This window comes from Dermacentor silvarum, chromosome 1 (assembly GCF_013339745.2).
Source record: "Dermacentor silvarum isolate Dsil-2018 chromosome 1, BIME_Dsil_1.4, whole genome shotgun sequence".
In the NCBI taxonomy this organism is placed as follows: Eukaryota; Metazoa; Arthropoda; class Arachnida; order Ixodida; family Ixodidae; genus Dermacentor; species Dermacentor silvarum.
Genome location: NC_051154.1, coordinates 146,426,589 through 146,439,521, shown reverse-complemented (window position 1 = coordinate 146,439,521; position 12,933 = coordinate 146,426,589). Strand labels below are relative to the sequence as shown.

At 45.3% G+C, this 12,933-nt stretch overlaps 1 protein-coding gene and 1 long non-coding RNA gene across 2 annotated transcripts in view; one reads left to right on the top strand and one right to left on the bottom strand.

The window, feature by feature from the left end:
- The first annotated feature begins 403 nt into the window (after positions 1–403).
- Positions 404–784, top strand: LOC119436213 (uncharacterized). The gene is made up of 2 exons (XR_005188999.2): positions 404–526; positions 717–784. It is a non-coding gene; the product is annotated as an uncharacterized LOC119436213 (long non-coding RNA).
- Positions 785–994: 210 nt separating this feature from the next.
- LOC119436212 (DNA topoisomerase I, mitochondrial-like) overlaps positions 995–12,933 on the bottom strand; it is a 75,370-nt gene continuing 63,431 nt past the window's right edge. Inside the window, exons 13-18 of the mRNA XM_037702995.2 lie at positions 12,080–12,334; positions 11,857–11,971; positions 10,783–10,910; positions 7,657–7,751; positions 7,413–7,562; positions 995–2,258 (exon numbers count right to left, since the gene is read on the bottom strand). Coding sequence (XP_037558923.1) covers positions 2,156–2,258; positions 7,413–7,562; positions 7,657–7,751; positions 10,783–10,910; positions 11,857–11,971; positions 12,080–12,334 — 846 coding nt within the window. The 3' untranslated portion in view covers positions 995–2,155. The remainder of the gene's footprint in view (positions 2,259–7,412; positions 7,563–7,656; positions 7,752–10,782; positions 10,911–11,856; positions 11,972–12,079; positions 12,335–12,933) is intronic.

Here is a 12,933-nt window from a genome sequence, read left to right as displayed (position 1 = left end):
TCCTGGCTGTGAATATATGTCCAATGAGCAACGGGTACTCAATACAGTCCAACAATCTAAACGCACAGCCTTTATAAGAAGCAGTTCCTGCGGAATTCCTTGTGCTAGAAGGCTCCAAAGGGTAAGTACAGAGCTGTCCCACTTTCTCCAGTGCATTCGAGCAGTGTGAACACAGTAGCAGGCCAACTCAACATTCCAGACTTGGCTGCAGTCACTAGTTTCTCAACAAAAGCTGCACATTATATAAATATGTGCCATGGTTCATATTTCCAATTTGTGAGCATCGTTCATAGCTCTCAGCGGGCTACGCTATCTGTCCAAATGCTGCCAAGCATTCGGACAGATTAATGAACCTTACCACACCGGCATGAGTCCAAGCAGCTAACAGAAATGACTAAGCACATAGCAAAGAGCCACAGCCAGAACTAACTGGATAAGCAGGGTACACCCTGACCAGAATACTTTCTTGCAAGAGGCTGCACAACTATATTACGCTTATTCGATTTACTGAAATGCGATGCTGAAGGTTGATAGATTGATTGTGGGGTTTTACGTGCCAAAACCAGTTCTGATTATGAGGCACGCCGTAGTGGAGGGCTCCGGATTAATTTTGACCACCTGGGGTTCTTTAACGTGCACTACAACGCAAGCACACGGGCGTTTTTGCATTTCGCCTCCATCGAAATGCGGCCGCCGCGGCCGGGATGATGCTGAAGGTTGCACCAGCCCAATGACTGACTGCATGCACCCTACACCCCCAGGGAGCACAAGACAGACACGCACTTTTTTTTTTTAACCTTTACTGCTGATATGGTAAGACAATGCTTAGAAATGAAGAATGCACGTTTACAGATGGTCCAGAAAGAACAAAGAGCACCATGCCAGTATCTTTTGCCCAGACAGTGCGGATGAAAGGCTAGACCAATGCATCAGCACAAGATACAACTACTTGAAAAATCAAGAGTGCCTGTGTACATTGATGACAACGTGCAGGTTCGGCATAGAAGTTTCACTTCCCGATAGTGATGACACTGGTACCTAAAATCTAGTGCACCCATATTGCTAGAACGAACATAAAATAGTACAATGAAAACTCATTTACTCTAATTCATATTCTGCAGATGCCACGTGGATCAAGGTACATTACTTCTGTTTTGCGATCATCATACAATGCAGGCTGCATCTTTAACTACATCACTATGCTTAGATACTCCACTTTGCTCCCTATATTCAACATCATAATTTGAAGCACACACAAAAGTGCCATGCCAGTTTCTTACAAAGCTGTCTTGGTCATAACTGTTTACAGTGGTCAATTATGTTAAGATTCATGCGGAAAGCATGCTTTATTACCATAAAAGCTCATTTATGCATCACCAGGGAAGAATCTGCGATGGCATTCACTGAGGGGCTGCCTAAACGAGGCCAGATGAGAAAAATATCCGAGAAGCTCACACACGCACACACACAAAACACACAACATAACACTGACAATGTATACTTTGGACATGATCCTTACCCCTCTTTCAAAAAAAAAAAAAAAGTTTTGTTAGCCCCCGGTCACAGCAACAGACAACAAAGGAGGAAGTCACAATTGCATTTATGTATACATGCAGATGCACTCAAAGGTGTGCAACCATAAATAAAAGTTTTTCTTAGCTTAAAAGCAAAACATAAAACAGCAGTGCTCCCAGCAAATACACTTCTTCAGTCCACTCAAATCCCCTGATAACACTGACACAACAAGCAAGAGGAAGAAGAAAAAAGCGATGTTCACATGTAGCTGGTGGTGAAAAAAGGAAAGAAAGAAAAAGGAAGAAAAAATAAAAAAAGCGAGGTCAAAGCAAACAGCATCAGGTTGAGCAAACAGACAGACCTGAAATGAGAGAATCTGGCTATGGTGCAGTTTCCCTTTCCACAGCTATGGGAAAGTGAGAAGATGGCTGGCGGGAACAGTGGAGGGGTTTCTGGTGGGGAAAAGGGCTCTGCCCCCTCTACCCTTCCCCCTGATGGTGCTTCAGTTATGGGAACTGTGGGGAAGCCCAAAGGCTGGCTTGGCCAGCACGTGGGGCTAGGAGGGCAGAAGGGGAGGAGCAACTCATCACTTCAGTCCCAATGGGGTCAACTTGGTAGCAGCTACTAGGCAGGCCTCTGCTCAAAACTTGTAATCGGGACCTGCCATTTCTATGGCCCAACGGAACTTGTCCCGCTGGGTCTTGTTGTAGATCTTGTCAATAGGGACATTCCACTTCTTGCACCTGTAAAGGGATTATTAGTACGAACATTAGTAAGGTGCAGCTTGAGCACATGTACATATGTGAGTAAAGCACTACACTCGCAAGCTATCCCGGCCACTTGTGAAATAAAAACATTCCAACATTCTCTATTACCCAGACGTGATTATGCTGATATACGGTGATTATATCACATACTTTTGAACACATGGCTGTATTTTTGGCAGTTTATGAGCGCACGCCACCTGCAAGCCAGCCCGCACAGGGCTGGGCGCCGACAGGCATGACGTCACAACTACCCATGGTAGCAAGGTACAGAAGCAGACCGCCAGCACTTGGCATAGCTTCACTGATATTCGCACGCTTTGTGCTGTGCTTTGCGAACACATATAGCATAAGTAGCAAAGTGCCAGCGAAGGCAACTGCACGAGCGGTGATTGCGACTCTAATGGCAGAAGGAGACACACGGTACAACCCGGCCTCTGACTTGTATCAGCAACAGAACAACGATTTCCAACAAATTCCGACAGGATGCGGCATTAGACCAGCTGGGGGATGAACGACAAACTGCCTAGATATTGTCTTGTGACGCACGAGGCAGATTGCATTAGATGTACTGACTATGTGGCAGGCGACAATTGACAGGCCAGTTCCTCGCCAGTCCAATCAATTAAGCCGCAACATCTGCCTCTATCGTCGCTAACAGCAGCATAAAAATCGGGTACAGTTTGCTTCAGCCACGAAATAGTGACTACTATAATAACGCATACTTGCCAACTTCGAAGAAACTAAATCCGGGAGATCTTCCAAGCAGGGAGGGAGGGGCAGTCAGTTACAACAAACTCCCCCCCCCCCCCCACGTCTATATTTTTAAGTTAGTTATGTAAGGTTTTGTGGCGCAAAAGCAACTAAGGCTATGATGCGCCATGCACAGGATGAAAAAAGAATTTGGTGAAAGTGCTTCAAGCAACAAAAATTTACTTTAAAGTTTGTTTAAGAACCCTGTTTCATCTAAGAACTTAAAAACATTGTCTAAAGATACAAGTGCGTTTTCAGCTAGGATCAGGGAAGGATGAAGTGGTGTTAGTGTTTTGTAAAGTTCATAAAAACATTTCTGCCTTTTTTCCTCGAACGCTGGACATTATTAAAATGTGATTCACAGTTAGAGATTCTTGGCATTGATCACAAACCGCTTGTTGCTCATTTTTCAATAAAAAATTGTGTGTGAGATGTGTGTGTCCGATGCGAACGCGACATAGAATAACTTCCATGAAACGTTCCTGGTGATATGTCTTCCACTCCTGTAGTATGGGTTTTACTATTTGCAGCTTGTTTACTTGGCAGCCCCACTCCTGTTGCCACTTTGAGGTGACTGCAGCACGGACCACCCGGACACAGTCCTTGAAGGGAAGATTTATTTGTGTAATTTTTTTACACGCTGTGATTGCTGCGCATTTGTCCGCCTTTTCATTTCCTGGGATTCCCACGTAGCTTGGAACCCAACAGACGAATTATTTTACCATGCTTTTCATTTTTGCCAAGCATTTTCAGGATGCAGCCGAGATAAGTTTCGCACTCTGATTTTCTATGGATGGAATTAAGTGAACTGAGGGAATCTGTGTACAAAACTGCTTTTTAAAAATTTCCTGTTTCTATTTTTTCCAAGGCCATAAGCAGGGCATATACTTCGGCTGTAAGAACCGAAGCAGACTGTGGCAACCTAAGACAATTTTCCCAGTGTTCCGATACAACTGCGCTTCCAACATGTTCATTTGTCTTGGAACCATCAATGTAAAACTCGGTGTAGTCATTGTATTTATTTTGTAATTCTGAGAAATCTTGCATTATGTGTTCAAGCGGTGTTTCTTTTTTCTTGTGGCATGTTAGAGTAAAATCGCAAAAATGTGCGAGATCATACCATGGGGGGAGTCTGTTTGGTCTTTCGGCGACTTTGAGAGCCTCGCTCGGAACATTGTAGTTTTTGGCACATATCTTCGAATCGAAGGATAAGTGGTCTCACGCTATGTGGTTTGTTAGCATAGTGTGTTCTGTGTGTGGTGTAAGTAACAAGAGTCTGGCATATATGATTATATATTTTTAAGTACTGACGGAACTTCATTACAATTTTATTTACAGATATACAAACGTTTGACCACATGCACATCAAGGTCTCACTTTTAAGAGCATTTCATTGTTGCCCATTAAATTCTCGGGTCCCTCAACTAAAGCCCCTATATATAAAAAGTAGCGCCAACCACTTCCCTCCTCCTCCGTGCCACTGTCGCGGCCAGCACGATCGAGGCACGATATCGAGAGTGGCGCCGCCTACGCCGGGCCTGCCGTGGCAGACGACAGCTAACGTGCTACCATAGGAAATCCACGGAAAACTTTGATCGCGCCCTGCGGAGAAGTTTTTGAGGCGCGATTTTGCTTTGTCAGTCAGTAACTGGCCTTAATAATGCCGTTTTTAGAAGTAGCAACGAGACGGCGCAAATTACCAAGTCTGCAGCAAGCGTTTGCGCTCGCCGGATGGTAAACAAAAAAAGCCTTTTGCCCTCGCTTTGTCGATTGCGGCAACTTAGGGCGCAGAAGCATACCATCAGAATGAAGTTCTTGTCCCCAACACGTTGATCCATTTGTGCGTACAGCACTTTTGTCGCACAGGCCCGAGAATGGCGATCGGAGCGCGCTGGAAACAAAAAAATATAAAAAAGCGCAACGCGTGCTTCCACGTGACACGGATTGGCCAATGGGGGAGCGGAGGCTGGGGCGACAGGAGGCGGCGAGGAGGAGACGCCGGGGTGAGCGCGGTGGCGGCAAGATCTAAGAATGGCGCTACTTTTTATATATAGGGGCTTTACCCACAACCACCATCCGAGGCACGCCTTAGTGGGGAATTAATTTCGACCACCTGCACCACACGGGCGTTTTTGAATTTCGCCCCCAACAAATGCGGCCGAGATTTGATCCCGCGAACTCGTGCTTAGCAGCACAATGCCAACGCCACTAAGCAACCTCGGCGGGTGTTTACAAATTCTTCAGATAACGTTTGATTGTAAGAATTCCGTTTATTTCACATATTGCGAGGATGACATTTCCTAGTGTCTTAGACGAGCGACACATGGATGAGTGGCACTGCGTCCTCGTATTCTTTCCAATGTTAAATTGCCTCTTGCACTCTGCATTGCTCTGTGGTATCAACAAAATACCCAGCGGTACTTCGGCTGAGCATTACATTAAAATACTTGATACTTTTTGTGCTAGCGCTCTTTGCTTTTAAAGCCTTGACTGACCACAGGCCTACGCAATGCCAGAGCAGCTGATGCCGCGGAATGCGGCATTCACGCGCTAGCTTAACGAGACTAGGGCCACTAGGGCACCCAACAACCCCGTCAGCGTAAGGAGCCGCTGTGCGGTTAACGAACTAGCGCATGTATAGAGTTTCTCTACTGCTTTCTTAACAATGTTAGGGTGGCTAGCCAACCTAACAATGTTTTGCGCCATGGAGGAAGGAAAAAACTGAGGAGAGGCCCTACCACCTCCCCGCGCTAGGAGAAAAGTGTGGAGGCCCGTGCTAGGAGAAAAGTGTGGAGGAAGTGTGGAGCGGTGTGGTTTCGCAAGAAATGTAAACAAGAGAGGAGAATCTGGCCCGACCTGATGGCGGAGTAACACCGACTTCCGGCGTCACCCAGCGGCTGCTGTGGTAGGCGCGAGCGACACAGGCGGCAGCTCGGCGGCGGAGTGCCTACCATGCGAAACTAAATTCCGACGACAGCGCCACCGCATTTTCGTGACATAGCGCCATGGTGTAGGTCTATACGAATAACCGACTTGCCCTACTTAACTCTTTCCGTATCGCACCCATTGGGCATCGTTAGCGCTCGATCGATGGTTTGAAATGCCGCTTTCGAAACCTTACGCGCCGCTCACGGGCATACTGAGCTATCGGACGTGAAGTAGGAGAACTATATTTTACTTTTCTAAGCAGTTTGTTTTTTTCCTGTGAGGTGGTAATTTTTAAACTAGCTCCTAAGTTTTGCGATCATCATAGCAGAATGCAAAAATGTGCAGCTCCGGAAACGGCACGCACACTTCGGGAGATCGCAGATAACACGATTCCGCTGCCTCTGCAGCTGATCTTTTCAAAATTAAATTAAATTATGGGGTTTTACGTGCCAAAATCAGTTCTGATTATGAGGCACGCCGTAGTGGGGGACTCCGGAAATTTGGACCACCTGGGGTTCTTTAACGTGCACCTAAATCTAAGTACACGGGTGTTTTCAAATTTCGCCCCCATCGAAATGCGGCCGCCGTGGCCGGGATTCGATCCCGCGACCTCGTGCTCAGCAGCCCAACACCATAGCCACTGAGCAACCACAGCGGGTGGCTGATCTTTTCGATACATCGAATAGCAGCAAGTCAGAGGACACTGACTTTTCGTCGGACTTTAGTCTGAAAGCGACGATGACGCAAACCAGCCCGTAACATCGACGGCCACAGCCCAGCACGCTAAACTGTAGTGCTTGCAGTTAAATTTTTGTAGCGAAATACCTGTTCAATGAAAAATTTTGATTTTATCGGAGATAGTGTCTAATAGACGGCAATACATTTTGTATATCGCATAATTTTCGTAACATTTTTTTCTTAGTAGATACAAGTGTGTCTTTACAAACTTTGTTCAATTTTAACCCACAATTTTGATTTTAACAACTTGCATCTTTTTTTATGACATACATCTCGTTAACTTTTAAGCGTGAAAAGTTTCATTTTGCTATCTGTTTATGTATTACATTAAACATTCAGAGCAGTAGTTCCTTCAAAAAAAGAATGAAAAAAAAAAAAACATCTTCTGTAACATACAAAAAACACCTATTTTCCCCATGGTAGGGAAAGCCCCTGATAAGGTGATATTTTGCTAGACCTATTTTGATTGTAAGCAGGCATGCCGTTCTCCTTATCGACAAGGCAACGCAAAGAACTCTTTGTTCATAGCAAAGCGTGGGAGCGCAGATCGCCTATGTTTTTTTTATACATTACTTTCGATGAAAGCAATAAAGGGAAAGTACCTGTGTCACTTGATGTAAATCTAGTAGACAATGACTAACAAGTGGATCAAGTGGTCAACAGGTGCAAAAATGCTGGACAACTACTGCTTTGGAGGCCAGAATGCAGTCTCACCAGGCAACACTGATCCTCGGGTCAAGATAGTTGAGCTTGGAGGTGCCCAGGGCAATCTGCTTGTTCTCTTCTTTATCCATAGCTTGCACCTCTAGCTTCTTCATTTGGTCTTCCAGCTGCTGCATGCGCTTCTTTTTGCGTTCCAACAGCCTAGAGAATATTTCACATTTGTATTAACATGCCAACAAGCTAGTTCCGTTACCTTCACTATTAAACTTCTGTGCCCCACTGCTGCAAAACTTACTGTTTGTCCTTCTCTGACCGGGAGTTATGGTAGTCAGATTTGAGCTGCTTGACTTCCATTTTGCATTGTCGGATCTGTTCTTCCTTTTCCTCCATCTGAAAAAATCGTGCAACATTAGCTGTGCTATCTGCTGCTCACAAGAAATTACAAATGATATGCATACACCAATTCCAGAGGCCATGCTGTGAAGAGAGAACCTTAACTAAGGGTTCTCCCCATGATGGGCAGCGGGAGAAATGCCGCCCACTGCTCCAGTTGACTGCCCATCCCTTTGGGGGGCTCTTGAAATTAAAACGGTCGATTTGTTCAAAGTTTCAGATCCTTTTTAGATCCCCACCATATTTGCAATATTACGTTAGCGGTTTATGCCCAAAACACACGTGGCAGAGTTTTACCCAGAAAAATTTCAGAGGTGGACATCCTGCAGCCAAAACGGGGGACACACACAAATATTTTTTCCTTTCCATTTTTCTGATACGACCACTGCATTTTGAATAATACATTTAACAATTTTGCATTTTGGGCACTTTAAAGAAAGAAACACGAGTCTGGGTCTGGGACATATACATGCAAATAAGTTATTGTGCACACGTGGCAGTAGTAACGAATCGCGACACCAGTTCCTCTTTTCGCTTGCTTCTTTTGGTTTAACGCTAAAATGCTGGGTAGTCGATGTCGCTGTGTTGGCTGTGGCAGCAGATGCCTGCGTCAGCCGAATGCTTCGCAATGCAAGTTGCTTATCATCACCGATGACTGTCGGTGCAAACAGGTGGGATACGCTGCCCAATCGGTTTGCGTTTCTTGTTGTCGCTTGTTACCAGACCACCATGTGCAACGAAGGCAAAGCACTGTGCCTGTAGTCGGACTGCTGAATGCGCCTACGCGACCCGTGTACATCATTCCTCAATGTTACCATGCGGATCTTAGCCAATGTATAGTGTATTGTCTGAACCTTATGCGGCGATTGAATGCAGAATCTCATTTTGCAGTTATCTCCCGTGTTTATGGTCGCTCTGTTACGTTTCTTGGATGTGGCGGCCTGGTCATTTGCATTGGGAAGTAGTCTCTCGAGGTAAGCACCTGCTCCTGCAGTCCGCTCAGCGACAGACTCCCAATTTACACGCACCGTGATTGGTGCTCCCCGTTCCGTCCTTTCCTGCTGCAGCCATAGGCAAATTGTGCTTGTGGGCTTCCTGAGCCGTGATTTGAAACATGTGCTTACATGGTCGGAAGTGTATGAAGTTGATAGCCACCTGGTTGGAAAGGCCCGCAAAAGTGGCTGCCGAAGGTGATGCCCACGAAACACTTGTGCATATTGAGAGAAAGTGGGGCACCGAGTGTCAGTGACACATTAGTGGCCCCGATAGACAAAAATAAACGTGCAGGTTGGAAAGTGGGTAATGCTAAAAGCACAGTAGTCAATGTTGCTGTGTTGGGCGCGGCAGCAGATGCCTGCGTCACCCGATTGCTTTGGTATGCAAGTTGCTAATCTTCAACAGTGACTGTCGGTGCAAACAGGTGGAACACTAACTGCTTGCACTGCTGGTTGTCGCCCGTTACCGGACCGCCATGTGCGATGACAAAAGTAAGGAGTTTACGAGCTCGCGTTTATTGTTTCAGCTTATCTTAACGTGCAACTTTTATTGCTGCTCTTGTACGAGAAGGTGCACTGTTTGTCTTCTATTAAAGTCGCACGTCCTGTTCACTGACTTGTGGCTTGTTTGTATGGGCGTCAGTAGAGGCTCTTTGGTCTCCTGGCAATTATAATGCACCAGCTAAGCGGCAGCCAAGGCACTGAGGCATGCCGCAAAGCCAGCAGGGCTGGCGCGGCGCATACCTGCGTACGCGACCGTTAAAAGTGGCCATATTGAATTTCACAAACAAAAAAAAAAAAAAAATGATTTCTGCTTTCTGGTTGAGCAGCTCCATCTGTGGGGTCTCCCAGTGAGTTCCATGCCGCGCCGTTTCTTATTTTTGTATCACCGTGGAAGGTACAGTTTACCTTCTCTAAAGTTGGTACTTTATTCTATGGCTAGGTGTTGATGCTTGGCTTGATTCTCGCGTTCTCGGTATTTCGGATTGGCTCAGCGACGTCGCATATCGGCGGCTTTGTTGGCGAGAAAAGCGCCCCTTGAAGGCGCTTCTCTCGTCGGGCAGCCTCATCTTCCGGCGGCAAGGTGCGCTTAGGCCGAGCCATATCTTGGTAGAGTGGAGAAATGCACGGGCACCGCCGCGTACACCCTTTCATTAGCGTGGTCACATCACCGCTGAACACGTGCCATATCTCGGTAGAGCGGAGGAATTCCCAGGCGCCGGCGCGCACACGCTTTCATTAGCGCAGTCACATGACTCTGCGGAACATGTGCTCGGCGCAGCTATGATGTCAATGTCCAGACACCTCTCTCGGGAGCATAGCACGTGCCACGTGCTATGCTTCGAGAGGTGCCGATATCCCTAAAGAAGAAACATACTTCGCTTGCTGAGAAATAAAGTTGAGTGCTGCGGCGTGAACGATCGGCTTATGCGATGCGTGAAGCAGCTCGAGGACGCCTTTCTAGGTGCAAGTGCTACCACGAAGCAGACTAGCCTTACGCAGTCTTTTCTGCATTAAATAAAATGACAGTGCCGCAAAACGGAGCTGGTTGATATCTCTGGTAAGTTTTTACTTTTTCTTTGAAACCTTTATGAAGAGCCAGCTTTTGTTGAAAAGCTAGTCAGTAGTGGTGAACTTTTAGAAAAAACTCGACTTGTCACTGCAATTTCCTCAACTTTGCTTATCTCGAAAATCCGCTTAGTTCAAAATTTTTTAAACGGTTTTTACTACTTCGAGTTAACGAGGTATTACTGTAGTTGACAACTACAGCCGAGTCCACTAATTTTCTTTTTGCAACCTCAAAACGTACGTTTTTCTGGCGTTTCTTTACAAAACATAAGAACAAGGTTCTAGCACTGTGTATAAACTGAGGCATGTGCAAACAAATATTTGCTTTGCTATAACTGACACCGTGTCAGATCTTGCTACTCCACTGAAATAAAGCATGAACAATTTTATATTTACTTTGTTACATTCGTGGTCGTTATATGGAGAGGTTCGACTGTTTTTAGTAGAAATAGCAGCAGACTTGCCTTCTTTTGGAGGTTTTCCATTTGTTTCCCAAATGTCTTGGGAACAGCTCGCTGATGGTTGCAGAGGATGGCTACAGCCCTGTTTGCTCGATTATAAGCCAGCATCTTTTCAGGCAGAGACATGTCAGCTAGAAGGAAAACAATTTTGCTATTGGTATCTTCTGAGAACAGTTCGATATTCACAGAATTAAGAAGAAATCCAAACAAGACAGAAGTTCACAGGAAGATGGGAGGCCTGAAGCAATGATCAGTGGTCGAATAAGGAATGTTGTGAGCTCGAATGACATTCTTTGTTCAACCACTGCTCATACGAATTGGGAAGAAAGACTTATTTCGCTTTCCCTTTATTATTAACCCAAAGGCATACTTCTTTGATTAATCCTTTGAGGGTCACCACTGATCGCCAAGGCGGCGGAAACAGGTCCCAATTGGTCGAAGATGCAAGTGTATGGCAGCGACCGTATGTAAAGAATGCGCGCCCTTACTGAACAAAGCACCACCTACCATTGACCCTGAGGTGCTGCTACCTCCAGAGATTCAAAAGAAATTCTTATAGCGCTATCACTATCGCTGTTCGTCGTGCTATGGTGGCTGTCACAGTGGTCGCTTAGGAGTCGTTAAAGTGAACCCTTGGCACAGCCTGTGTGCAAATTATTTGAAATTCTGCCTAAATGTAGCAAAGCGCTGTCCACATGGCAGACTTCATGCTGACACTGCACACTTCATGTTGAAAAAAAAAAAAAAAAATGCCCAGTAACTAGTTTAATGCATTTGCGGCTATTTCTAAAAATGACAAGAACAAGTCGTTAAGATAATATATTGGCCACTAATGAAGTCAACTGGTTTGTATTTTGGGGTTTTACGTGCCAAAACCACGGTCTGATTAAGAGGCACGCCGTAGTAGGGGACTCAGGAAATTTGGACCACCTGGGGTTCTTTAACGTGCACCTAAATCTAAGTACACGGGTGTTTTCGCATTTCGCCCCCATCAAAATGCGGCTGCCGTGGCCGGGATTCGTGCTCAGCAGCCCGAAGTCACCTGACACTCATAAGTGCCTAAGTGACAGGGCATACCTTCCGTTAGGAGCTCCAACTGTTCCTGCAGTGTCTTAGAAGCGTTGTAGGTACGGAAGACTTTGGCAGTCAAGCCTTCCATAAGCTCATTGAGATGCTTGTTGAGAATACTTGTCTGGAAGAATGAATATATATATATATATATAGAAAATAAAAGAAAAAATTAAACACAATAGTGACATTACAGCTTTACACATTACCTATTGCATTACAATTTACTTACATTGAGCCGATCAAAAAGGTCATCTTGAGGCTTTTTGTTCTCCATGAAGAGCTTTAAATTTTTGAAAACTCTCTTTTCCACGGGAACTGCATTCACATATCGAATTGAGTCCTTTCCAAGGAAGTCAAACTCCACCACAAACTCCTTGCCATCTTTCTCATCATGCAGTGTGATGTGCTCAACACGCAAGGAGCAACAACCCACAGTGTCAGCAGTCTCGCCTTCTTCCTTTTCATTGCCAGCTCTCAAAGCAAGCTAAAAGAGAAGGGAAGAGCAAAAATAAAAAAAAATTAAAAATGCAGGGCAAGTTATCAACTAAATGTAATGGCCCACTCAAGCTTGTAAGTTGCTTGAAATCAATTTTTTTTTTTAATGCTCCTTCAGAAGCAATGCAAGAGTGAACAAAATTCATTTTAAGCAACCATTACTCATGATAGGTGCAGGATTATTGCCTAAAAGTAGCTTACCCAAGGACGATTTCTTCATTTCATAGTTCATTAAACATTAATTAACAGGCATTTAAGGGTTTCTTTACATACAACCAGAGGCTCTCAGACTGGGTTCTGAATGTAAAATGGGGAAGTACTGAAACCAGTTTTCCACCATTCCTTTCTACAATTTCTCGACACAAAGATAAAATTTTGCATTTTGTTCTTAACGAAGCCACTGCAAGAGACCCCTGCAGCAACAGCATGCGACTCATCACCGTGTGATTTTTGGACCCAGTGTCCACGGTGAACCTTTTTCATCATGTTCGCGAGGGCAGTTTGTGACACGTGAGCAGGAATCAATTACAAAGTTCTGCAATCTGCGGGCCACTTGCTGAATTTAACGGCGTGTGCCTGGTGAACACT